General features: G+C 52.7%; 1 protein-coding gene across 1 annotated transcript; it reads left to right on the forward strand.

The window, feature by feature from the left end:
- Nucleotides 1-767: 767 nt before the first annotated feature.
- LOC119104110 (bestrophin-2-like) lies at nucleotides 768-24,214 on the forward strand (the record flags this gene model as incomplete). The annotated part of the gene is made up of 6 exons (XM_037227786.1): nucleotides 768-904; nucleotides 9,895-9,987; nucleotides 11,939-12,049; nucleotides 12,565-12,736; nucleotides 22,618-22,747; nucleotides 23,974-24,214. Coding segments are annotated over exons 2-6 (725 nt in total), but the record flags the coding sequence as incomplete, so codon positions are not given.
- Between the last annotated feature and the right edge of the window lie 3,533 nt (nucleotides 24,215-27,747).

The raw sequence follows: 27,747 nt of genomic DNA on the forward strand, positions 1-27,747 counted from the left end.
AAAGCTCGACAATGTTTATCAAGGATATTTTGATTTTGGCAACGCATGCACTCATCAAAAAAGTTTCCATGCATGTATATTAATGTTCTGCAGATAGTTGCACAAGAGCCGGAGAACGATTATCCATTCTCGTGGTGCCTTAAAATGGAACATCGCATCGTGTTAAGATGAACTAGTGTAGTTCTCTATTCGGTTGTGGGACGGGGAGGCTCCAGCTACCCCAACTTTCAGAAAAACGTGGGTTAAATTCAGTGATTCCTTGTATTTTGAATACAGTATTCCGCACTTTCCTGCCCAGCGACCCCATTCTACGTTGCAAAACTTACGACCCTCTCCCCCGGCCAAGACATCGTCCAATGGAATAAATAACAGGACGTGCAGGCCGGGGAGGAAAAACAAAAAGGCCTGTAGGATAATAGCACAAACAACCTGTATATGGCATAGGCATGAAGTTTGGGAGACGTATATGGCGTGTGTGTTTGTCCTTTCATCTGGCCTGAGGAAAATCGAGGCAAAATCTCAAAATGCAAACAAAATTTTCCATAAATTTATTTCCAAATGTCAAAAGTTCTTGTTTGCTAATCTCTTGCTTTGTGTGGCCTTTTTGTCTGTCCGACATTTTATCTTGCAGTTGTTATTTTTGTTTAGCTGACGTCAGAAGACTTTGTCTCTTAGCTGCCAAATAAGCAGTTGAAGGGATCATTTACCGGGGCCTGGACCTTGCCGAAAGCACGGCGAGGATAGACGGTTCGCCCGTTAGGGGTGCTGGTGTTTCGGCGCTCGTGAGTGGTGCGCGCCTCTGGCCCGCAGCAGACAACCGCGTTGATAGAGCTGCGGAGCGAGGGTGGTGTGGTGAGAGGGCAGTGGGCAGGAAGACCTGGTCGCTTGAGGTGACAGCGAACATGTGAGTTTTTGAGCCGTGGGCCATTGTTGAATGTCCCGTTTTTGGGACCGCAACTTTTATTTGTGTGTGGTGTCCAGCGTGGTTGTGAGACTTACACGTGTTTCACAACAGTGTGTTAATAGTTGTATCACAAGAAATTTGGAATTGGCGTAAAACATTTTTGCGTACTTACTGTCACATATTTGAAGCTGTAACACCAAAAAGGTGATACTGGCGGAGTTTGAGTTAACCTCGCAGGCACGGGATGTGGATGCAGCTTTGTTTTGGAGGTACCTGACCACATACCTCGAACCGTTTGTCCTTGTTGCAATAAAATTTTGGCTAGCCTAGTTCCAAGCATATTCACACAACAGGTCGAACCGTTCAAATGTGTTTACAAGTGAGGTTGGGGCCTTGCAAGACATCGTGTTCGAAGTTCTATGCGGACGAAGGGAAAATTGGTGCTCCGTAACTCGTTCTCAGCGCTGTTTGCACCGCCACCACATCTTGTCCACGACTCAGAGGTTGTGAGATTATTGTATCATTTACGCCATCAGTGCTCAAAACCGTTGTTAGAGCCATTCGGGGCGAGTGTTACACCAGGTCAAATCACACAGGTTCGACGTAACAAAGCTGTCTTTGTGAGCAGTCATGTCAGGAACAGCTGGCTTGTGACGTGGAAGAGTAATTCAAGAACAGGATAATGACAAGACAGATTTTTAACACTGCCCACAGCCTTTTCACACGGCCCTTCGCAATGTACTAATGTCATCGTTGTACGTGAAAGTTTGGAGCGTAAGGTTATCTAAGTTGACTGCCATGGGAGGTCATTGGAATGACATGTATGACATCGTAGTGTCCTTTGAAACTAAATAGAGGCAGGCATCCACCTGTGTTCAGCTTTGCCCTGCGGACATGTGTTAAGCCACGTGGAAAGGGCAGCAACGTGGTTCGACGTCAAATGACCCTGACCAACGGGCCTATGGGCAAACCGTAGGAGATGCTGCAAAACATCACGCGAGCGCTCTAGATCACGCACGAACCTACCACCACATGCCCTTTTTTGTTCTCGAACACCTGGAGTAAACAGCTGGAATGGAGTTAGTAGTGCACAGGTCATACCCCTACCCCGTGTCGTTGGAGACGGCGGAATGAGAAGTAATAGCACAATTAAAAGCGCAACTGTCTAGTCTCTGGTGCATAAGCGTCCAGGTTAATGGTGCTATTGTTTATTCACCTGCATAGCGGGAATAAGGGAGCTTGTTTGCTGGCTGCCCTTCAGTCCATACGACAGGTGTTCGTTTGCAGTTTAGAAACAGGGGTAGAGTGAAGTGCCAGTAGCGTCCACCTACTTTCGGGGAATTATTGCGTGATCCCTATAACGTGGCACGATAAAAAAGCACACGAAATCGCCCGTTCCACGTCCTCAACTTCTTGTACGTACCTTCATTCCCACACATGCATCACACGACTGCGAGTGTTAACACGCGCCCGGTTGGCCGGCTAGCTACCAGTCGCTCGGGTGGGGGATGGGAGGTCAATTTGACCTCCTGTGATCTCGGGAGCTAAAAGAGTTAGAGACACGAAAGTTACAGGGCGTGTTGATCTGTACGTGAAGTCACTTAGGTCAAAGCTTGAGTTTCATAGGTCGTGACTTTTGGGTCAAATAAGGTCAGACAAGGTCAAATTTCAGGTTGGTCTCTAAAATGCCCCCAGAACCTAGATAACTGTTCCTAAGCAAAAGGTCGCATGCTCAGTTAAGGTAAGTGACCTTGTTTGACCTTTTGAAGGTCATGGCGGCCAAAATCATACAGAACTGCTCTGAGTTTTGCATTTGAATAAGCGACAAAGGTCGCGCTAGGCAGTATGTTTCTAAAAAAAAAAAAATGTGGACCTGGATCACTTCAGGTCAGTGACCTGCTCTGACCAAAAATAAGACATGGAAGATGTATAATGCGGCTCCTGCTATCAATAAATTCGAAATGAGCACAAGAAACTGTCCCATACAGCAAAGCCTAGAGTAATAAAACAGGTTGATTTTGACCTTGATCTTACCTTTTATACCTGACCTTAGGTCAAATCAATTTGCCCATTCAATATTTGTGTTGTCTAATAAAGCATCTCAGAGATGCATGGCTTCGTCAACACTCCGTTGTTGCATCAGATCAAACGATTTCCTAGAAATTGACTTCGCTGGAACCATGGCCTTACTTTGACCTGCTATAGGTCAGTAACCTTACAAGGTACATCTAAACTCCTGATGCCAAACGATCCGCTATTCAGTTGTCTACAGCTAGGCAAATTTTTCCGTGGCTGCGCCTCGCCGTTCGGAAACCATTCTGGAAAAACCTTTGGGGGGGGGGCAATTTGACCCCCGCCCCCGAGCGCGTGTTAAGCGATCTGCCATCACGGCAGCCTAATGATTGCTGTGCCCATTATCTCTGCGACTCAAAATCGAACGTCATCTGTCAAAGAGCATTGCAGGTGAATGTTTTACCACAAGCAGGATGTCTGGACACTGTCGCAAGGTACGCGCGCGGTATTCTGAACTGTGTGTCGATTGTGTGCTGCTGCTCGCCAGGTACTTTACAGTGTCATTCAGTACTCATCACATTTATACTGTACTCATCTAGGGCTGCGGCCTGCGACCGAAGACCTGAACGGCCTTTGTGGCCGTTGTCTTACACAGTCTTCGGACTCCGGGTCTGGGGCGCGATTTCTCGCGTGCACTGCCTAGCAGAAAGGCACCTGTGGGACGATTGGTCAGCCTGCCGACTCATAACCACGCGTTAGTCTGTATCAGTGGTGGAGGATTGAGGGAGAGGGGACGGGGGCAGCTGTCACCGTTTTCAGGGAGAAAATTAGACATGAACCCCATGACGTTGCATAGAAAGAAGCGAGGTAGAAAACACCTTTACTCTCGCTGCTCGTGGGAGGATACCGCCACGGGCTCGAGCCAAAAGCGGTGTCACTGGCTGGTTAGGATAGATAATTCTCGCTTTATTCTTCTCAGGGGTGTCCGACTCCGAGACAAGTGTATGTGCCTTCAAACCGCCCCACCGGTGTCGCTGCCTTGGTTCGAGCTGCGAGCATCCTCGTGGGATGTAACTGGCGCCCAGCAGGATCGGGACTACACTGAACATGCTCATTCCAACACCATGGTTACCAGGAACTCCCATGGGCGGTTTTTCAGCTCCAGAACGCACAGAATAACCGCAAAATTCGTCTTATGTACTACGCCCCAACACTGCTACAAATGCTGCGCCGCGATGCTGGCACGCGATGCCTGGTGTGTCGGAGTCGGTCTTGGAAGCCGCCAAAGCATGCTAAAGCCGGACTTTACAGGGCTACTTGACGTAGGAAAACGACGAATACTACTTGAATCATGAGCACATGCACTTTTGTTTATGCCTGCACGGACCCCAGCAATACATTCAGCGGTACCTTTCCCTTCAACAAATGTGTGCTTTACCACTTCTGGCTAAAGCAGTTGTATGTTCGGGCGCAAGTCTTTTATGTTTGAAACTTTTGCCCACTTCCATGCCCCTGTTGTGTGGGATGCATATATGATTAGACATCTCCTTAATGCGTGAGATCGCGCTATCGTTTAACACCATGTAAGCATGGCAATCGCTGGCTGCACTGGTCGGGAGCGAAATCTTGTGATGCTGCTCGAATATGCGAGACGACATCCAAAACTCCGTACGTGATCCTCGAATATCATGCTGTTCGTTCTGAATTCCAATGTGCATGCATTCATTTGCTCGTGGAAAGTTGCACAACGAACAGACGGCACGCAGTGGACCTGCTATTTCTGTTTTCGCCAATGTTGAATAGTTGATGACGAACAGAGACGGGTTAGCTTTTACCGCTCCTGTGCTCGGCCAGTTCCGACAACTGATGCTGTGCTAGGAGGAAGTTGGGGTCTGTTTCTTGTATGTGTGTTCCCAGCGCACTTTCCCCGGTACATTGTGAGATGATGACGTTCTGTCTCCGTTTAATGTCGCATAGGTGTCTCTGCCGAAAAAGATTATCGAAGTGTTAAGAAGTGTAAGTTCAGTTAAGAAAGTGAAGTAAAGGTTATCGGGACAGTCGCGTGACATCAAACCCTTCGCATGACGCCATACATGCAACACTGAATTCGTGAACAGGGTGGCCCTCCTTTGCTGTTCCGTTTCGGCGAATGTGGAAGCTGCATGCATGCATGGAGGCTTCTGACAGGGCCATTTACGGCGGCTTATACTGAAGATGCAGTAAATAAGCAATGCCTTTGCGGACGTTGATCGCCGCATTCTTCAGAAACAAATCATGTCAATTGACTGGGTGGTGGGAACGTACATCTGCTTTTTATCGACAGGCATTTTTAGCTTTACATACATACATGTATATATATATATATATATATATATATATATATATATATATATATATATATATATATATATAGGGAGAGAGAGGCATGCCTTGTATCTGAAATAAAGGGAGTCTTCCACATACATTTGTATGGATTTTTGAGCGTAAATACCCATCCTGAAGACTTTACGGTGCAGTTCACAGCCCTGCCCTTCTTAAGACATATACCCCTCTAGTTTCTGAGCTAGACGCCCGCGAAAATGGGGGGATGCTATTTCGAGGAGAGTATTGCAAGGTCACCAGGCATTCATGGCGTCCTGATAGAGTGAGCGCGAATTTCAGATATAACGGTCGTCATTGGGCTCTCAATCAATGTTGTGCTAGGCACGATGACACAATCAAACAATGACGCGTCGAGGGACATATTTAGTAGGCATAGAAAGTGTGTTGTCTAGGGCAGTCGCCTAGATTAAAGCATGCCAATAGTTTTAAGTGGGCTTGTTTCATCACATCTGATGTTTGATTCAATATTTTCGAATGTGAAACATTCCATTTAAGGGTACCTCTCTGTCTGGGTTCAAGTTCGCCCTTTCGCTTTTGCTCGGAGGCGCCGCTCTACCTGGGCTGTTTGACGTCCATCCACGTCAGAAGGGCTGCATGAATCGGACGAAACGCCACTGAAATATTCCGGCGCTTAGGAGGGTCTCGGACCCATCTCCCTCCCCCCTCTTTGATGGGGCACTAAGCGCTGCTGCAAGTCTGCTTCTTGACGTCTGGCATTGCATGCGGTGCTTCTGAGTTAGTTATTGAGTTTTGCCGGCGCGTCAACTGCATTTGGTTATTTGTGCTCATCGGTGCCTCTGATGATTGGGCGCAGCGGAAATGGTCTTAATTACAAACCATACGGGGAAACTCATCCGCAGCCCCCTGATGAACATCATTTAGCTGCCCTCGAGCCCCCTGTCTCCAGGCCAGGAACCAACTGACCTGCAACGGTTCCATTCATGCGCCTCAGCGCTGTCTTTCAAATGCGAGCCAGAAACCAGCTCCACTGGAATGACTTCGACCATTCACTCTAGCGAGACCGACCACGGCTCATCAAGACATGATTATCAGCCCAGGAGAAGGCTGTTAGGAAGGAGATTGTGCATTGTTTAATCATGGAAGGTACGAGGTTATCCATTGCACTTGGATTTATTCTAACGTCGTAAAGGTAAATTTAAAGTCACGAGGTGCTCGTACATTCACCATGCTCCTCAATCATGACTGAAAAAGAGAGGCTTTTGCTCATTCCTCGCGATATGTTGTATTCAATGAGCTCACTCATTGGGCCTTCTCGCTACCCATTATGCTGCAAATTTTATGGTAGTTTCTACTCCATTGCAGACGGCAAGGACCGTGGGTCGTCCAGAACACGCCTGAGCCTTTTACTGATGGAAACTCGTTCGGACCTGTCTCCTATCGCGTTTGGACATCTGTTAGAGTGGTCAGGACAGCAGGGTTGTCACCGTTGATCCGGGCTGCAAACGAGTTGCCGTTATCGGTCCGATCGCGTACATCGGCCTTTTATCCGTACGTCTGCCTTTTATTCTATCTGCGCCCGTGTCGGTGGCTTGGCGTGGTTTGGGTAGGATAGGCCTTTGGGCAAGACCTTCAGATAGGTCACGTAGGTAACTCTTTTGGCTTAGACCATTTCGGGGATATAATATCAAAGAGGGGGGAGGGGGGAGTGAGGGAAGTGCGATGATACTGAGACAGTGGTGGTTACCTCCGTCTTTGGGTCTCACGGGCGCAGAGAACCCCAGCGGTGGCTGCGTGGTTGCTTGGGCGGACTTGTGACCAAGACCGTAAGGTCGGGCCAGGGCCGACAGACGTAGCGATCTTGCGGCGAGACGAGGCTCCGCGGGGTATAGAGTGAAGCGACGCTTATCGAGACTGGACATAGTATCCGTTTGACGCTGGTTGTGATGCTGAAGGTCGGCTCCCTGCGCGTGTAGTCTAGACTCTTTTCCGTCCTGTTTGCTGACACCGCAACATCTGTTGGCCGCTCACATCCCGCAGCGGCACGCTGACACCGCTCACCGTGGGGCCAGCCAGTCCGGACGTCAGTTCTGGCGGCCGTGGCGCTCTTTGATCAGCCAGCTGCGTGGCACGCCTCTGCACGCTGTCTCCCCGGCCCATCAGAGCGAGTGACGCGCAGCGGGTTGTGCCGATGTCGCCAGAGACGTCAGGTGACGGCGCTCGTCAGTGCTGACAAGCCGTAGGGGGGGGGGGGGGGGGGGGAGGGGGAAGCCGATGGCTCATTACTGCCGTGGCGCCGCTGTATCGCTCTCGGCACCTCTGACGTGTGAGTGCTGATGATCTGGAGTTGAGCGTTCGGTGCGGCCTGCATGGAGCTGTTGATATGCTGAGTTGCAGGTCCTGCCGTGGTGCGAGACGCCGTCGTACTTTCTCCAGTGAACATTTTTAGTCCTTGTGAGAGCAGTAAAGCGAAGTCATTTGCTTGCGCTTAATGTTGCGGTGTTAGCGGGGGTGTCACTTCCTAAAATTGGTTGGAGGGGGGGGGGGGCTGGGCCAATAAAGTTGACCTAACCTCCCCCAAAATACTGATTGCCCCCGAATTTCAAGCTCTGTAGTTGACGTTCTTGATGCCAGAAATGAAGGTAAAAAAATATTTCGTCAATTTCAAAACGGTTTTGATGTCGGTAAATGATTTCCCATTTGAAACCGGCGTGATAGCGATAACGGTGATGCATGATGGTGAGGATATTGATAGTATGCTTTTGGATACTTTGTGTACCAACAGTTGCTGTATTTCATTTGTTTGACAATTGCTGCATTTTATTAGCCCAGTGTTCCTTTTCTGCTCATGTGCATGGAGATGGGACTAGGAAGAGAATTGAGGGGCTCAAGTCAGCGTTGGGGCGGGGGCCCAGGCCCACCCCCTGAAAGTGAATATATATATATATATATATATATATATATATATATATATATATATATAAGACATACATCCCCTGGGTGTTAGGCATCAAATAAAACAGTATTATGTTATGTGCATTGCTATTGGCTCATTAAGCTCATTAAGCTTGCAGTTCCGTGTTTCAGTAGTTTCTTAGTTGCTTTTCCATGACGATTGAGACAGCAATGCGATGATGGAGAGACTCAGGATAAACACATGCAATATAGACCATGGTTACATTGTAGCAGTTTAGGCGACGACACAACACTGGTGGTCTTCAGCAAATATTAAAGCATTTCTGTGAACATCTACATACGGCTTTGAGCTCGGGAGTGTTGAGGCAAACAGCAACATGCATAGGCACTTGCATTCGTTCTCTGATACCACCTATCGGGTCGTTAGGTCAATAGGCGACATCGATCTACAAGTGCACCTGATTGGCCTTATCCGCGCGGCACGTGCGCCACTCTTCTGCCAAGTCTGTTCGGCGGTGGCACACGGACGACCGGACTGGAACGGAACAGTCCCGGCGGCGCGGCTGCCGGGGCACCGTGATCGGCGATGGCTGCCCTTCATCATATCCGTCCTCGTTAAATGCACCGGCAGTGAAAACAGCTTCTCGTTTTGTATAGGGTTGTCTCATAGTTCAGTCGCCTGAGGTGGTGGAATCGGTTTGCATACAGCTGAAGTGCATGCTTGCTAATCGCGTGGTTTTTTACGCACACGTGTTTTGGTTGTACTTGTGTGGTAGTGCAAGTGTCTCACCAGTTACTTGTGATGACGCTTTATTTCCGTTCACCTGGTACATGGGTAAGTTGGGATGCTATAATTATGGACGGCTAGTGGGGCATCACTATGTGCTTTCGGGGAGCCTGAGCCCTCCCCCAATGTTGACTTGAGCCCCCCCCCCCCCCCCCCCCCAGCTCCCACCTCCAGCAGAGTCCCATCAATACATATGAGCAAAGAAGAAATGCTAGGCCAAATAAATACAAAACAATTAACTACTGGTGTACTTGATGGGAGGTACTTAAATACACCACGATTAGTATCATGCATATTTTGTGCGAAATAGTGTCCCGTAGTACCTACTGTTTGTGGCGTGCTAGCTCCTTCATATGCGAAGCCAGCATGCAAATGTGTGACAAGATTTTGTTTTCAAATGATAGCTCCTGGATTGTGGTATAGAACAATTCACTGCAATATGCGACAGCTTTTAGAAGTACACCGGGCCCTGATATGAGTTAATGCATGTTTTCACACAACAGTAGCCAGCGTATTTGTCGCATAATTGTGGCCGTTGTGGTTACATAACTCGATCAGCAACAGCGGTAGTCAGCAGTGATCACTTTCTAAGGTTTACTAAGATGCATTTTTGTTCTGTGAATTACGCCCCATTCTAAGCGTTTCACCAAAGGCAACTTTCATTAGCTTGAAGTGGGAAGTCATTCCTCCGCAGGAAAGTAATTTTGAATATACGGAACATTAAAGTTTGTTTTTTAATTAAGCTTCGAGGAAGCAAAGTCAAATTGCCGAAATATGGGGAGAAATAAGAAATCATGTTTTTTGGGTGTTGGTGAGGCCAACGTTTTCTGCTGAGCGCTCCAAAAGCGATTTTAGAAACATTGCTTCTTTTTTCCAGACCCTTCATGAAGATTAATGTGAATTTCATGTGACTGACAATTTGTGTTCGTTCCAGACACGGCGTCTGACAACCGGCCATGACAATCACATACAACGCCGAGGTTGCGTCGATAAAAAGCTTCGGCGTCTTTTGGAAGCTGTTGTGTCGGTGAGTTATTCTTCGGTGGAAGCGCGAAAGGGTGCGTGATTTGTTTGAGAACTCGTCGGAAGTGTAGCCGATATGTGTTTCAATTGCGTCATTGAATGACCTTCCGCTAAAGAGGCATTGCATGCTAACGCCAGCGCATCGCTTGGGTCGCTGAGTGTGTGGTCTAGTGATTATTGAAGGGGGTGGTCCACATTTGTCTGGGGTTTTGAACTGAGATGGCCAGTTGGATGATCATGAAATGAAATTCATAGCCACGCCCTGTTATGACTACTTTTTGTTTGGGAGTTTAACGCACGCGAACTTGCGCAGACTTTTTCGCCGCGGCCTATTTGAAGGCCACTCAGACATGCATAACGTCATAGAAACGGCACGCGAATACCACCATCTGAAAAGTCATGAAGTGCTCAAGGCCAACCAAAATAATGATTGCCGAATCATTCGTGTTTGGCGTGCGGCAGCACGATTCGCGGCATCAATACACAACACTTGGTCTACAACCAGTTTAATGTGTTGGGTGCAAGCTTCGAACACGAATCACGTTTTGTGCTACATGGCACAGGAGTTTGGGCAGTGGTGCTAGTTATGGCGGAAATTAATAATGTACCAACTTAATAATAGTACCGTAATGGAACAGGTGAGTGCAAGTAGAAAAATAGAATTTCCCGGAAAACTATACAAGAACAGCACAAGCAAGGGCCAAAACGCACGCAGTAACAATATTCGGGTTTAGCAACACGCATCAGTTAACAAGTCGCCTCGGCAAGCTGCGGTGCTACCCGTCCACCACAGTGGCAATTGTGACATGGCCAGTCTGGCTGCGACTATGGCGTTATGAAATTGTGTTATTTAGATCAGTTTCCGGCATATAAAAACATACCAAAAGTGGCAAGTGATCTTATGTCATCTTATAAGATGCTTGTTTCAATAGCTTTTGGCATGGAGCATTTTCTTAAATTGGACTCAAGACCTTGGTGAGATCTGCTTTCATCTTCTACGGCATAATTTGCATGGCTGAGGCTGCCGCGCTTTACAAGGTGTTCCGCATTTGAAGATATTGGGACAAGCATCAGGTATAATGAAATAAGCTGACTTATAACTTTTGGTAGGATTTAAAGTGCAGAAGACTGCTCTAGATAACACAATTTCACTACTTGGTAAGTATGCTCCTCACTACGTCGTCGTTTAAGTGCGTCATGGAACGTTTGTATGACGTGAGAGTGGTCGTCAAACTGGCCGTACGAAACTGGCAGCGTAGCGGGCGGGCTGACTCACTTGTAGTACTTGTCGAGGGGTGTCATGCTAATCGGTGCGCTGTGTGCAGAAACCAAATATCACAGTGCGCGTGTTTTGCCCCTTGTTGGCGGTGTTGTAGCACGTTTGTCCGTGGTTGTGTATTCGTTACTTGCATTCACATCCTCGGTCATGGCGTTTTTCTTAAGTTATTCAATTCCAGTCTTATGTATGCCACTGCCCAAGTTTCTGTACCAATAGCACAAAACGGGATTCGTGTTCGAAACTTGCCTGAAACGGCTCACCCCAGGGCAAATTAAGGTCCGTTGGTGCCAAAAATATTGCTGACGCGCGCTGATCGCGAATAGCTCCATGATAATATTTTCGTGGGCTTGAGCGCTGCATGTCCAATGAGGAGGTTGTGTTCGTGTGACGTTACTATGGCGTCATGCACGCCTGGGTGACATTGGAACAGTCTGCACGAAATAGTCTGAGCAAGTTCGCAGGCGCTATGTTCAGAAACCAGATGGTTTTAAAATCTTAAAACGGGCTGGCCTGTGAGCTGTACCATATACTCTCTTTAAAATGGGTGTGTCAGTTCAAAACCCCGTACAAATGTGGAACATTGTCCTTGACATTAAAACAAGTGTTCCGGGAATGGGCGTGGTGTCAGAAGTTCGGTGCGTCCCCATCTCTTACCTTGTTTTGTCTTTCTTTTCAGATGGAAGGGAAGCATTTACAAGTTGGTCTGGCCAGATCTAACCCTTTACATCGTTTTATATTTTACCCTTAATATGTCATACCGATTCGCAATGAATGAGAATCACAGACAGTAAGTTCATGCGCATTGGTGTGAACAGTGAACGCGCTGGTACATCGCTCGTTGCTGACGTCCAAAACCATTGGCCACATTAACGCGCTAGACAATGAAAATGTCATGGTACGTGCTGTAGCAAGGCGCAAAGTAGTACGGTCAACAGACTGGCGTAATAGGACTTGAAATAGAAAGGGCTTATCCAGGCAGCAGTCAATGCACGTTTGGTTGTTTTCCGTCGCAGCCAATGTTGCATATTGCGTACCTATGTCCATGTCAACGAGTGCTGGCCGCGCACCATGTGACTGGTAGCCACACTGGCCCCTTCTGGGCTGGTGGGCGGCGCTTTCATTCGCCAAGCCAACTGTGGTGCTCCTTTCTGGTGCTCTGGTTCGTCTCTAGCGTGCTGTTCCGTGCGGTTCAGGTCTGTTGCCCTGCCTTCCGCCCCAGTATAGGCCTGAGGGGCCATTACCCCGGCAGTTGAGGAGCGTCTCACCGTTTTGCCTTGTGTGACCGCGGGCCGCCGTGCGCAGGCTGTTTGAAGAGGTGGCGAAGTACTGCGCGAACTTCAGCACCTTCATCCCCATGTCGTTCGTGCTCGGCTTCTATGTGACAATCGTGGTGAACCGCTGGTGGGAGCAGTACATGGCCATGCCCTGGCCGGACTCACTGGCCGTCTACGTCAGCACCAACATACACGGCAACGTGAGTAACACCGCGGCGCACCGTCTGCGCCTCGTCTGCAGACGCAACTGACACCGTCTCTAGATGCACGGTGTCATCGGGAGCGTGAAAGCTACATTGGGTTATATTTTTATGATCTAGTGGTGTAATGTTCTTTTCCTTAAACAGCTGTGGGCGCGTGAATTAAACGTTGCACAAGCGTGCTCTCAAGAAATCGTTTACTCCGTTGTGTTTCCATTTTTTCAAAGACCCAGGTCATGATCCTGGTATTCTTCATCTGCCCTCACATATGGTGCCTTTGAACGTCTCATTTTGTGGATTAAGTGTGGCAACGGAAAGTGTGTCAAAATAGTTTCTACTAACTTCATAACTTCTCTTTCGTAATAAAACAAAAATTCAAAAGCCATGCACTGGTACAGGAGGGGGGGGGGGGGGGGGGAGGGAGGGGGGGGGGGGGGCTAAAAGGATTCTGGTTCTAGTAATCCAATGAAACTGATCGAAATCCAAAAGCGTGCGTGCTGTGTGCAACGGCTAATTTACACACAATCTTCAAATGAAAGCTTGCCACGCACTGACGTACTGGATAGCACCATGAAATGGCTCTGGCTCGTAGCATACTTGAATAGTCCTAGCTCGGCCCAGAGATCGGAAACATTACCCGTTGAACTGGAGTGTCAGGGAATATAGCTGACGCATTCGAGGTGCATGTGACAGGCACTGTTTATCACATATTCTTTACGTGATGATGATTGATATCATGGAGCCTTTTGAGCCATCTTGCGTTGTCGGTACTCCTAACAAGAAGTACCCTTGTGAACCATGTGGAAGTGCGTCTAAGTCTAGTCCCACTCTAGCAGCACATGCCGCATCGTTTCCCCTCGTCAGCCTGCAAGGTGTGTTCACGCGACACTTGTGCTGCCGTCGCGACGCATGACGTTTGCGGGGATATGGAACAATGTACCGTATAAATTATTGAGATTGGATTATAAAGATGGATGTGCTAGGTTGGAAAAGGTGTGGTTTGCGTGTTTGGTCAAGGGTTCGTCCGGATGCCGCTTGGGTCAGTGGTTCTGAAATGTGCACTGATGTGCACGGGCACTGGTTGGGTGATAATGTCACAAGGGGGGGGGGGAGTGAAAGCCAAATTGGAGTGGTTTTGTCCCTAATACACATGCCTTGTAGGGTAACACCTAAGAATCCTTGACACCATGATCCGGATATCGACACCTTCCGATCTACATCATATTTTTATTCAGATCATGTGTCCTCTCATTGCGCGGGCATAATTAGGGGAACATTGGCTCGTAAGGCAGTCCGCTGTTGCAGAATTATGCGGACTTCAATTTGAATTTTGAAATGTATGTACTTCGAACCTTTTTGATAACTTGAATTTCTGGGCTCAGACTTCACGCTGGACAGCCCTTCCTGCCTGAACGTCACCATCGCCACCACCCGGACGCCAACATCTGGACGCTACCATCCGTATGCCACCATGCGGCCGCGAAATTCTTAGTCAACTGCAGAGTTTTAAGACGAAACGGCACATTAAAGACATTTGTGCGCTGCACTTTACGGTAATTAAATATTGGCTTAGGTGACATTATGTCTTTAGTGGTATTCTTAAATGCGGGCTTTTGGGCTGCGTTTTTGTCAAATACACATTTCCGGCTGGGTTTCTAGCTGTGACCCTACGGGTGAGGTCAATTGAAAAAGAACCGTTGTGGACGTCGCAATATTTCCGTTGTTCCGCATTCTGTTTACGCTGGAAATATGTATCTCTCAATTAATACTTTTGTCTCGTTCCGGAAAATATCGGTTAAATTTCCTTGGCACGCTCAATGTTTTAGACGCTTTCAGTCATGAAACCAGATGGAACCAGGCTTGAGTTTGATTCAACTCCACTGGATTGAATCGATTCTCACTCAGAATGATTCAAATCCGACTTATGATTAGAGTCAGGCTTTCTTTTCAGTGCTTAAGACTATCTGATGATGCAGGCGGATTGGCGTGCGTTATTTTGGCCTCCGTTCTGGATGAAGCAGAATAGGATCTGAATCTTGATTGGGTTTAACGTGATTTTAACAACTTGAAATATCGCCTGTACTAGAACGGTAACAACGGTCAGCATATGCAAAAATCGAAAGAGCTTACGACTAAAAAAGAACAAAGCGCATAGGTTAGGCCCTGGGTGGGTAGGCATAGGCTACAGCGGAGCATGCACTATATATACTAAAAGAAGTATGAGACGACGAAAACTTTGATACTTTCCTCTGCAGTCGCTCATGGCATAGAATGCGGTGGAGAACCAACCTGACCGGTCGGCAGGAATGGCCAATGATAGCTGCCACGTGATACGCAACATAGCCCACAGCTGGCTTAAAGCGCGGCACATGCAGTGGTTTGGGGGTGGTTTTCTTCTCTTGTAATATCATCCCGAGACCTTCCGCGTCATGAAGGCGGGGTTTCTGCGACATGGAGCACGGCCCTGTCCGTGGCCCTCTGAGCTGGGGTGGCCGTCGGGACCCGGCAGAGCACAGCACAGCGCTGGAGCACGGCGGGCTCCGCCTCGCGCTGAGCTATGATGGGCGGTCCGCGGCGCAGCTTCCCCGCCCGCACCGCTTCCTTGTATCAGCAGTGGTGCACGTCTTGTGTACATAGTGCCAGCGACGGACCATTAACGTCCCCGGCGCTCAGGCGGGAGTCGGACGGTCTGTGTAATGCCGGGTTCCCTCTCGACATGGATCGTCCGGGGCCCTCGTGCGTGTGTACCTTGGCAGCTTGCGAGCTTCAGAGGCGTACCGCGTCGCATCCCGCCAGAGAGACCGAGCCCTTTACCTTTGATAAGCTGCTTGCCGTCGGACGTGCGATGCTGTGCACGCGACGACGACAGCGCAAGGGTGCCAAGTCGTTTGTCTTGTTGGAGATGTGACCTAGTATCTGACGTTCTGCAGTCGTTCTCCTTGAAGGAGTGACCCCGCATCTGACGTGCTGGATGGAGTAGCTCCGCGTGGGATTCCGTCGGGATAGTGTGGATAGCTCTGCTCCCCACGGGGTTTGTCGCCGGTCGGCCTCTCTCAGTGTGCCTCTGTGTCACCTCTGGCAACCTCTACGAGCCGATTTCGGCCGAGAGCGGCGTCAGGTCGTCACCAGCCGCACGTCAGCCCTGTCGAGGTCCCTGCGCCGGGCCGGGCACTCGCGCCGACCCGGCTCGCACTTGGCGAGCCGACCCGGCGGCGACCGGTCGGCTCGGTCGACCGGACGCCGATCACCGGCAGCCCCGCCGCCGCACCCGCCCCGCCCCACCGACGCGCAGACGCGGCGGCGGCGGCGCCGGCGGCCGCCGGCCCACGTTTGCGCGCGCAGACGCTTCGGAGGGAGTGGTAGGTGGGCTCTCCCGTAATAGGCACTGCCGGACGTGCATCGAGCCGGCGTCCTCTGAGGAATGGCCCGCGCTCGTCGTGATTTCTGTACATGGTGTGTCGGCTCGCTGCGTCGTAACACTGTGGCCGAATGCGCCACCGGAGAACCCGGTGGTTGTCATGTTGCGCAAATATCAAGGCTTTGTAGGAATATTGCGGCATAATGCACATACCGTTGGTGGAAAAGAAGATACGACATAAGCGGTCGTTATGCATGGGTTAATTTGCTAATGTAATAAAAATAATGCCAATAACATGGGCGCAGTACCTTTAAGCGGCGACAAATGCATGGATTGTACGGCTCTCGTGATTTTGAGACGTAGCTCCTAGGTCTGCGGAATAAATCAGGCATTGATGGTCTACACCGGCGAAAGTCAAACGTATGCGCATTCAGCTGACCACATCGCCGTAGGTTCACATCCCAAAGTCGTAGACATTCCCAGTTTCTGCCGGCTCAAACTGGTCTGAACCGGCCAATAGCACACAATCGCTCCCGGCCGGTGCGGGCGCTCATCGGAGGTCTAATTATGGGCTGTGCCGTCGTCCGCGCCGGCTGCCGCCTTGCCAGAGGGCCTGCAACGCTCCCCAGTGGCGGCCCCTGCCTGGCGCATGCTGACCTTGGCGTTGCAGCATCGCCATCTCCACCAGTCGCGAGGCGCCTCGGGCCCGCCGGATGGCGCGCCGGCATGGCACCGGCCGCCGTGAGGCGGTAACCTGGCCGGTTTTCAGGCGGGACACCGCGGGCCGGCGCGGGCCGGGCCGGTACGGCCGGCAGCGGGCCGAGCGGCGCCGCGTCGTCTCCGCACCCGATGCTTTATTGGTCGGCGCATCGGCGGCGGGGTGGGCGCCGGCCCGGGCTTGGCGGTCGGCGCGCCGTCTCCGCACCCGACGCTCTGTTGGTCGGCGCGTCGGCGGCGGGGGCGGGCGCCGGCCCGGGCTTGGCGGTCGGCGCGCGCTGGGACGCGGCCCGGCGTCGCTCGCCCATGACCTGCCGCTGGCTGGTGTGCGACCTCACCGTTGACGTTGGCAGGCGCGCCGTGATAAGTCGCGGGCCGCGCTCGACTCGCGTCCGGCGCTGCCCGCGCTGCGGGCCGCCGCACGTCGCCGCGGCCGCGGGCCGGTCGGCGGCGACGCATGTCGTGGCCGGCCCCGGGGACGAGCGGCCCGCGCTGCTCCCGCATACTCCTGCTCGTGCTCCAGCTGCGCCGCGCTTCAGGCTGCGCCATAACCCGCCTCAAACCCTCTCGTAACCCGAGGTAATTGCCGGTCCGGGATTCGATACAGCCATTGCGGCGGACGGCCGGGGCCCAGCGACGGCCCCGGCTCAACGCCGCGGCCAGCGGCGGTCCCTGCCTGACGCTGGCGAGGCGATGGTGCGGTCTGCCCTTGACGGTCGTGCAGCTGCCCTGCATGACTGCCGGGCTGCTGGAAGACGGGAAGATGCTTGATGGCCGCGCGGCATTTGGTCCGAGCGCTCGCTCGCCGTCAGTCTGCATGGCCATATGCGGTGTGGGTCCGCCCGAAGCGATCATTTACCGGCAGGCGTTTGAATGCGGATCAGGCAGATCAGGCCGCGTACTATTGGCTGTGTGCGCCGTCAAGTCTGGCGACCCTAATGACCACAGCAGCTACATGCACCGTAAAACAGCCCCCGAAATGGCAATAAAGGAAGGCCTGCGGGCCCGGAAGCTAAATTACCGCTAGCGACTACGGAGAGGACCCTGGTGGGCCGTCTTGGCTGCTATGTCGCTGTTGCCACGGCCGGTGCCGAGCCGTTAAGAAATTCTGGCGGGAAATCTGTTCAGCTTTCAGGCAGCGTTTGGACGAAGGATTCTCCGCAGCAAAATTGAACACTATTGGAGGGAAGCTGCAAGAAATGGCGCCCAACCGCGACGGGCTATATATGGCGAAAAAGTGGTTTGAAAACGGCGACTGCTTTGATGGACTTCTGCAAATGTCAGGAATGTGTGTCTGAATCGTGCGGCGCTGACGTGCGTCACGGTGACCCGGCCTCTGCCGCGGCTCTGCCAGAGCCCTACCCAGCCAGCCGGCCGACCGCCTCGCCTCGCCTCGGCCTCTGCCGCGGCTCTGCCAGAGCCCTGCCCGGCCAGCCGGCCGACCGCCTCGCCTCGGCCTCTGCCGCGGCTCTGCCAGAGCCTGCACGGCCAGCCGGCCGGCCGCCTCGCCTCGGCCTGCTGTCTGCGGCTTCCCTGGGAAGCCGGAGAGTAAAAGGCGACTTCCGAGGACCGAGGCGCCTGTGTCATGCTCGGCGGCAGGGCAGCGACCTCTTACAGCCACCACCAGGCCGCCTTTCCTGGTCGCGCGCAATGCGTGCGACACGAGATCAATTTTAGTGGGCAATTAATACAGGATGAACTTCCAAACGCGTCCGGTGGATGGGGGCGTAACCCTTCCAGCATCTGGGCGTTCGAGCCTTGCCCAAGCAAATCAACTTGCCCCGGCGAAGTTAACACTGTTTTCGACGCCGCGGGTCGTGGCCGGTTATTGGCGTCAGTAACCGCCGCCTGACCCGTGATATGACTTCCAACATGCGACGGAACTAGTTCCACGACATATGGTTGATATACCTGGGGGAAAGCCGTCTCCAAAAGCACAGCAGTTCGTCCGTCCCGGTAAGGGCGGCTCCCCTTCTTGTCGACGTAGCAACATCCGGGAGAGACGGGTATATGATAATCGATGACACGCGCCTCTGCGCTCATGTCGCGCGGCTGCACAAGTCGTGGTGAGATGTTTATCTAGCAACAGAGTCGTGCGTCGCAATTGTTAAATGTCCATCTGTGCTGAACGTCACAGTGGTGTTCATTGGCCACGACGTGTTCAGAGAGCTTCACTTCGAGGCCCGCTACACGCCCATCGCGACGCGTGCCGCGACTGGCACCCTGTGCCAGTGGGTCACGATCGCCGGTGACGCCATCTGGCAATGTCGCCCGCGGCATCCAGCGCCAATGGGGGAATTGGGCGCTGTTGCTACAGACAGATAGCTACTTTGGTGGCGGCCCGCCTCGTCAGCCGTGTGGCGTGAATCGCGGGTGCCGAACGCCGCCGGCTTCGCCCGTCGTGCGTGGTCGGGTCGTTGACTGCTGCCGCGGTCAGCTGCCGCTGGCGGGCGGTCTGTGTCGGCCTGCCTTGTTGCTCCGCCCCGCCCGCCGAGCGTGACTCCAGGGCTTGGCAGCCTTCCGCGCGAGAAGCGGACACCTGTGACGTGCCCTGCGCCCACCTCGCTCGGCCGGGCCGCGTTTATCGGGTGCTCTCACGGCTTTGTTCCTCGGGGCTATCACCGGAATGGAGGGAAGTGGCGGTTTCGACCATCTGTTTGTGCGTTCGTCGCGGTTAACTGTTTGTTGATGGCGGTGAAGTGCCTGCTGGCCTCGCACGAACTTTGTGCTGGCCTTCGTTTTCCGCTATTAGGTGTCGCTCGGGCGCAATTTATGACTCGCACCGCAGCAAACACAATGCCCGCGGTTGTTTTTTCCTTGGCTGCGGACGGGCGACGGGGATAAACGAATCACCAGGCTTCAGACTTGCGCCTGGCTTTCGACCGACTGGATTGCATGCTGGGAATGCTTGGAATGGGATGCGGTTGTCCACCGCCATGTCCGTTTTGGAGGATTATCGCAACCCCTAATGTTTGCAAGCACTGGTGCATCACGACGCTTAATGTGTCACACCGCCTGATGTATCACAGCGTCTAGGGTATCAAAGCACCTAATGTTTCATTACCCCTAATGTCTCGCAACTCCTTACATATGACACGTACTGAATCAGAGCACTTCGTATCATAACTTATAATTTTTACATAACGCCGACCGTATCGCAGTCTCCCTGATGTTTGCAACCCCCTATTGTATCACAACTAGTATAGATTTACACCTAACGCATCACAACACCTAGTATATCATAACCCCTAATGTATCATAACTCACGATATCAACTGACGACGCAGGCGAGGGCTGACGATTTTTGACCGCATCGAGTGCGGCTGCCCTGGGAAGGGGGCTTCTGCCAGGGCTACCGAGCTGTGTATTCATTCATGGCGCATGCTCGTGTCGAACACAAGGACAGCCAGAGCCCAGTCCAGAAACCTTTTCCCTTCTCGGCGACAATGAGCAGTCACAGCAAAAAATGCATCGAGAACCATCTTGGACATATAAACGCCTTGGATCAGGCGCGCAGCCAGAACCTTGGCAAAGGGTGAAGCAGAGGATTGACAAATGACCCCTGATAGCGAATAGTCGTCCTCCCCCCCCCCCCCCCTCCACCCCCACGAAAAATCATCGGATATGTCTCATTTGTTAATGAGGGCATGATTTTGTTCGATTTGCTTTTCATGTCTCCGCTTCTATAACCGGAATAGAAGCCAGAACCTGCTGCGAGGTAGATTCTGTCTGAATTGTGTGGTAAATAAACTGAAGAAATCATGCGTTGAGCGATTTCATGAACGAAATACCGGCGCTCCCCATTTTGCAAGGCTGCGGTGCGCTCTCTAAACCGACAAAACTCAGAACCTTCGTCAGAATTTGTGTCTGGTTTCTACAGAGATATAAGGTAAGGCGAATATGGTTTGTATATCGAAATGTAATCTGTATTAGCATAGCCAAGCCACGTTTGTCTGCAAATGTCCAGCGTTCAGTCAAAGTCGATTCGAGATGCGTATTATGCAAAGTAGTTCTGAACATGAGCGCTCGCAAACCTTTGAAACAAAAACCATGACGCCAGGCGTTGCGGTCTCCATGGGCCGCGCAGGGTCGCGACATTGACCGTGACATGGACAGTGGCCCGGCCCCGCAGCCTGAACCGCTGAATACGACCTCCGGCCGGCCTTTCGGACCCTTTGGGCCCTCAAATTGGACCTTTCATCGTAGGTTCCGGAGGGCCCTTCGGCCCCCTCGGAACTTAAGAGAGGACCCCACCATCCGAGCGGGGAAGTCCGGCTCAGTGGCCGATTTTTGCGGCGCAAGGTTAACGTCCCGCAATGCTCGGCGCGGTCCGTCCCGCCCTCTGGTGCTACTTGACATTTGCGTGCAGTCTTCGGACATGTATCGAGTACAGCGCCGTGTATGGCCGCCTGCGGTCAACCAATATGCGTACAGCTCGAAATACCTCCAATTTGTCTTGGATGGATCTCTCAGAGGACCTGTGTAAACTTCCATGTCGAAGTTATCAGTATTAGTCAATGTAGACAACCACCTCGCTTGTCGAACTTCTCTCTCCTCCACATAACCTTCACACTCCTAACTCCTCCACATACCCCCCCCCCCCCCCCGCCCCCCCCGCCCCCCCCCCCCCCCCCCACTTGCCCCCATGGCAGAGCGCCTCTAGCCCTCACGGGCGTGATGCCGATTGTATCAGGTACGCAGCAGAACCTGACGTTGCCTTTAGCGGAGACGGCGGGTCCAAGTCCGGGACAGAGCAGGACTGGTGCTGCCCCGGCCCGGTCACCAGTCATGCCCGTTCACTGTAGGTCATCACTGCTGACCTCTGTCTGGTGACCGGTCAGGGTTTGACACCTTAGGACGGATGCAAAACATGCTGGATACTTGGGAAGTTCTCACGAAAGCCAGTAATCAATGGTGTTGGGCAGCTGGCACAGAGTTAAGCCAACCTTTTGTCTTCTCGGTGGTGGCTGACCCGTTTCTGGCGCTTTTGACCCTTTGATCGCTTCGGCCCCCTGGAATCCTTTGAGTGGGTTATTTCCCTATTTCACCTTACCGCTTACAGGTAGGTAAGGTAATGCCAGGTGATGTAAAACATATCTCGTCTCCTCACCCAAACGTCAAATATTTACCCGCCTGGATAGGAAACCGCGTTCGTGCTGGGGCTGACGTGGGCAGCTACTATGGTTATCCCGTAAAGGGACTGTGCCTTCCAAAACATTTTTGTGGTTGCCGTTAGTACCGTGACCATCGGGGCTTCAAACGCACACAACTGCTGCGGCCGCATGGCGTCACCTGCCGCTCTCCCTGGTGGCGGCTGCATTCGGGGTCAATAGAAAACTGTTGAAAACTGTTGCCTCGGAGTGTTGAATGCAAATTCCACACCGACGGCCGTGCTGAGTTGGGTGTTGAGGAACGCACGGGATGAGGCCACTGTGACGAGCCATCGGTCCGGTTCGCGGAACGTCCTGTCCGTGTGGGGCGCCTCTGCTGACCTGATGACCTTTACTGACCTTTTGGCGTATGCTGACCTGTTGGCCGTCGCCAGCGTAGTGACATGAGCAGGTCTGGTGACTCGCTGACCCTTGGTGGCAGTGTGACCTGTGCGGACCGGGTTACTCGCCGCTCTTGTGACCCGCGCTGAAATTGTGGCATACGCTTAGCGTGGCTGATCGGGGGAACTCGCGGCCTCTGCTGACCTGGTGACCCGTACAAGCCTGATGACCTTATGACCTATCCTGATCTGTGACCCTGGGTGACTTAATGGCCTTTGTCAGCCTGGTGACCAGCATTGGTCCGGTGCCGGCAGGACGATCGGGGCCGTCTCGTCCGACGCACCATCATGCGTTACGTCAACCTGGCATTCGTCTACACCATGTCCCAGGTGTGCACGCGCGTCAAGAAGCGCTTCCCCACGCTGGATCACCTGGTGGAGGCAGGTGAGTGCCGCCGACCCGGCTCGGGTCTCGGCTGTGGAGCTGGCGGCCGATGCGCAGCACCGCGGGGCCGTGAAGTCAGGGCGGCAGCGGCAGAGTCTCATTACGTGCTGAGATCCCTGGATTTGGTTGTGGTGTTTGGGGGCGTGTATGTGGACACCCGGCGCCTACCACCGAGTTGTGTGAGATGACGGTCTACGGGCTGAAAGCTTTGCTGCTCGCGTTTCACTGATATTTAAAAACAAGTTTCCCTGTCCTTTCAGACTGCTATCTAATTGCTGTCATACTTCGCTGCGGAGTGGTGTGAAGCTTGGCGTTTCAGTTGGCCGCCGCTGCTGACCCCGCGTGACAAGCGATGACGAATTTGCTATAACCTGGGATGTTTGAGCTTGCCTGCCTCGCGTCGACCAATTTCTGTTGGCGGCGAACACCCTGCGCTGTTTTTCTGTTGCAAGTGCCGATAAGTCGTTGACGGTATGGATCAAGTGAGACTAATGGCAATAATGATAATTTCATTTTAGATCGGTTCATAACTGAATGAACCGATCTCAAATGAAAGTGGATTTGATCAGGTGATAACAGAAGCTGCCACATTATGTCCATTTTCTGTGGGCAAGGTTTTTGATAACGATATCACTGACACCGTGCCCGACAAGTCCGCTGTGGGCACGTCGATTGGCACCTGCTTCGCACGCTCAGACGTCACTTCCACACCGATGGTAGATGCTGCGAAACCTATGTTCACTTAAAGTTGGTATGGAATTGATATTTAGCGTCACGTGAACTTTCCGAACCGAAGATGCACTCTTGTCGCCGTGTTACAATGGTGCGGAGAAAATGCACTGGAAATGGTCTGTTGACAGGCCCGGTCGCTCGCTTAAACCTCAGATTAGCACCGTCGGCAACCGTTGTTAAACTGGCCCCGATTGAAAGCTCGCGAATACTCATCATCACCATCCTGTCGTCTTTCCAAGCCGATCGCGCATTTTTTGTTTCATCCTGGAAGGTTGGTAACTGAAAACACGTAATGCGATTTCTGGGGGGGGGGGGGGGGTGTGCGTGCGTTGCGTGCCGTCCCACTCGCGGTGGGATGAGACCACGTGCGGGGCCAGACGGGCGGCGATGCAGGCATACGGTCGTTCGTGTAAATATCATCTGTGGTGAACGCATTCCAGCCAGCTCCAGATGCATTAGGCTCCAAATTACAGCCGTCTGTGCCCTCCGAACAGGTATCATGACGGAAACGGAGAGGAAGATATTCGAGATCATGAACAAGAAGACCGCCGCACCTCAAATACTGATGCCGCTGGTGTGGGCCGGCAGCATCGTGACCAAGGCCCGCAAGGAGGGCCGCATCCGCGACGACTTCGCCGTCAAGACGCTGGTCGACAGCATCAACGCCTTCCGCTCCGGGCTCGGCAACGTGCTCAATTATGACTGGATCTTCCGTGCCCCTCGTGTACACGCAGGGTGAGCGACCCGTGGCGGCCGCTCAGGCCGGCTTTCGGAACGCGGCCGTGACTGTGCAGTGATGCAGTCGTGACCGTGCACTGGTACGCGGCAAGCAAAACTCATGGGAAGCATGGAGTGCGGTGACGAGTAGAATGCACGGTAGGTTTCCGACGCTTCTCCAGCAGAAACAGTTTCTGCCGCTTTTAACATCAGGTCTCCACCGTGAGCTGCTACGGAATGAGGCCGTTGCCGGTTCGTCTGGTTGATGGCGTTACGAGCTTTAGAGCGTTAAACGGGCCCTGTTCAGCGCGGAGGCTGGTCGATGATAGATTGTGATAATGCTTGGGGATTGACGTCTCACTGACTGCCACGGTCATTTCGAGATGAATGCCTGTATTAGGTATCATGTGGGATACTATGGTGGCGTGGCAGGGGCACGAACCCAAGACCGACAGGTCCAGAATCGAGCTCCCTAACCACTACGGCACCACCGGCCTTCGCGGACTCATTGCCATGGTGCTGACGTATTCTACTTGACTGCAGCAACCAGCAGAATTCCGCCCGATATGTTTGCTTTTGAAATAGATCGGTCAGCTCGCCTCGTCGCGCTGTGCTTTCTGTACCTCTGGCGACGACAGTGGATACATGTAGGCGCTTAGAGAGTCCTGTCGATTTCGCCTTTCTTTCGTCGGGGAAATATTCATCCGTAAGTCGGATGATGCCACGTGGGAGCGTGCGCGTGGGAGCGGCCACGTGGGAGCCGTGCGCGCCCCCACCCACTATCCGCTTTCGTCCCATGCCCGGCTGAAACTGCATCATGATGCGCGTTCGCGGGACACTTTCTGCTCCATGTAGCCGCATTTGATTTGCGAGAACGTCGGCTGCACCAGGCGGTGGATCTCGCGCCTCAGAATGAACATATCTGGGCAGAGGCGCGCACCCCGGCCGGCTTTGGCTGCCGCTTGTTCGCCAATCAGGCTGCCGGGGGTCCCGTCAGGGTGCTGATCTCTGGCGCGGGCGGGTGGTGGTAGTAGGGGGGGGGGGGGGGGCTGCATATGAAAGGGATAGCCATTTGTCACATTCTGGGACGGGCTCAGGAACGCGAACAATATTAAGTTGCCCGTCATCTTAAGAAAGGCTTTAAGGCATTGCCATTTCGGTGGGTGATGGGCTTGCGAAATGGCGTGACCGAGACGGATAGGGCAGCCGCCGAAAGGAGTCATGTCACCGCAACTGAAACCTGCGGAAAGCGGCTGCCAGAACTTAATCAGGCGCCGAGAGGATGCAAAATATCGTGGCATAGAACGGACACGACTTGGAACAGCCCATGTGCCAGCCCAGGCTGCACTGGTTTGGATGGGTTATGACACTTGGCGTTCGTCTGCCACGCAGGCGGGCAGATTTCGATCAGGTATGCTCGGAGCGGCCCTCAAATCTTGCGTAGCTGCGTGGCCTTGGCCCGGAAAGCATGGTTGCACGCTGCAAGGAGTAGGGTCAGCTGTACATTTGGCGCAGCTGGCGGGCGCCGGAGGGACGTCGGGCCCCAGCCCACCCCACCTGTAGTCGCGGCGATGGCTGGCGCCTCCGCTCGCCTCGCGCATGGGACGTGCACAGCACTATCCTGTATCACCTGCGGCTGGCGCCCGGCCGAGGGTGGGAATGGCCGGCCGGGCACGCGGGCGGCACTTCCGCGCCAGGGGTCCCGTTGACATAGCATGGAGACTCCGAGTCTGGCTGCGGCCTGGCGCCTGGTACTCGGCACGGCTAGTGTGCGAGCTCTCAGTGTGCTGTTTGTTTAAGCGCCGAATTGGCACCCTCTTTCGAATTAAAGGTGCTTGAAGAACGGCATGGGTGTGAGATGGCTTCCATCCTTGCCAACACAATATTTTTAGAACGATTTTGATGGCAGCTGGCGGGCTCTGCAGGTCCGATGCTGGTTGCGTCCCTTGCCGCTCCTCGGTGCTCGCTCCTCTTTGTTCCACACCAGGGTGCACGGAGAGCGGACAATAGTTTGGAGCGGGTTGGCTCAAGTCGCTATGGCACAGGACAATTGAAAGCAGTATCTGTGGCCAAAATCAATGGACAAATATTGATCGCAAGACGTACTCATTTGCCTCGTTTATGAACGCGCCATGCTTTGAGTGTCGGTGAATCTGTGGTTATGTTGCAAGGTCGGAATTTCTCCCAAATCTGTCGGCAAATCAGGTTCTAAGTCCACCCACTTCGCTGGACACCATCGGTTAAGGATACAAATGCACCTGGACTCATAACACGCGCTCGGGTGGAGAATAAATGTGAATCCCCGGAAAAATGGTTGCAGAATGTTTTTCGAACGGCGCGGCGTAGCCGTGCGAAAATTTTGCATAGCTGTAGACAGTTGAATAGCGGGTGGTTTGGTGTAAAAAATGTAGATATACCATGTAAAGCCATTGACCTACGGCAGGTCAAAGTCAGGTCATGGACTGAGCGAACACAATTTTCTAGGGGAAATAGGTCGCTGACCGAAAATAGCTTAGGTCAACATTTTGTGTTAGAAAAGTATTGCCTAGCGTAAGCTTTAACGCTTATTCAAGTGCAAAAATCAGAGCAGTCTTGTACGTTTTTGGTCACCATGACCTTCGGAAGGTCACACAACGTCACTGACCTTAAATGGGCACCAGTCACCTTTTGCTCAGAATAGGCATCTAGGTTCACAGCGGTTGCATGAGAAGGTATGGGTGGGGGGAGGGGGAGGGGGCACCTTGGTTACTAATCTGGAGTTTGACTTTTTAGACCTTATTTGACCCGAAGGTCATGACCCAGGAACCTGAAATTGTGAGACAAGTGAATTCACGCGCGGTCCAACATACCTTGTGAATATGACGCGTCCAGCTCTCATTTTCTGAGGTCTCAGGGGCGTCATATTGACCCCACGCCCACCCTCACTCCATCCGAGTGAAGGGTATTCAACCGCCCCCCCCCCCCCCCATGTGCGTGTTAAGCCCGTACTCAGCAGTCGAGAGAGAGACAGAGACAGAGACAGAGACAGAGACAGAGACAGAGGAGAGGAGACCATGTCGACTGGGCTGTCGTCTCCCGGCGTGGTCTCGGCTACCGAGCCCGTACCCGCCGGCTGGCCCCTGTGGCCTCCGCTCGGACAGTGATGAACGCTGCTGATGCGTCGGTCCGGTTGCAGCAAATGCTGGGTACAGCTGAACGCCGTCAGGGACGGAGCTGGCAGGGTGCGGCGGCCTCCTGAGGTTGCCATACGAGCGGTCTGAATCACAGGTACCAGTTGGCGCGGGGGCCCGGACCGCGGGCCGCCAGCCGCGACACTCAGTCTCCCAGTCCAGGGCAGAAGGCGAGCGCTCAGACTGAACAAGCAAAGCTACGGAGGCTTTGCACGCCGAGACATTGAGCTCTTCTCGTCGTTGTGTGGTGGGGCAAGCGCTCCACGCCCTCTTCGCTTATCTTGCATGCATGTCTGGTTAGTATCCAATGAGAATCGGCGTTAGCTACGTGCGTAAACAAATAAGCAAACACTGTTTCGAAACCCGCCAAATGGGCTAGAT

This window comes from Pollicipes pollicipes, unplaced genomic scaffold, assembly GCF_011947565.3.
Source record: "Pollicipes pollicipes isolate AB1234 unplaced genomic scaffold, Ppol_2.1 Scaffold_5859;HRSCAF=6946_pilon_pilon_pilon, whole genome shotgun sequence".
NCBI lineage: Eukaryota > Metazoa > Arthropoda > Thecostraca > Pollicipedomorpha > Pollicipedidae > Pollicipes > Pollicipes pollicipes.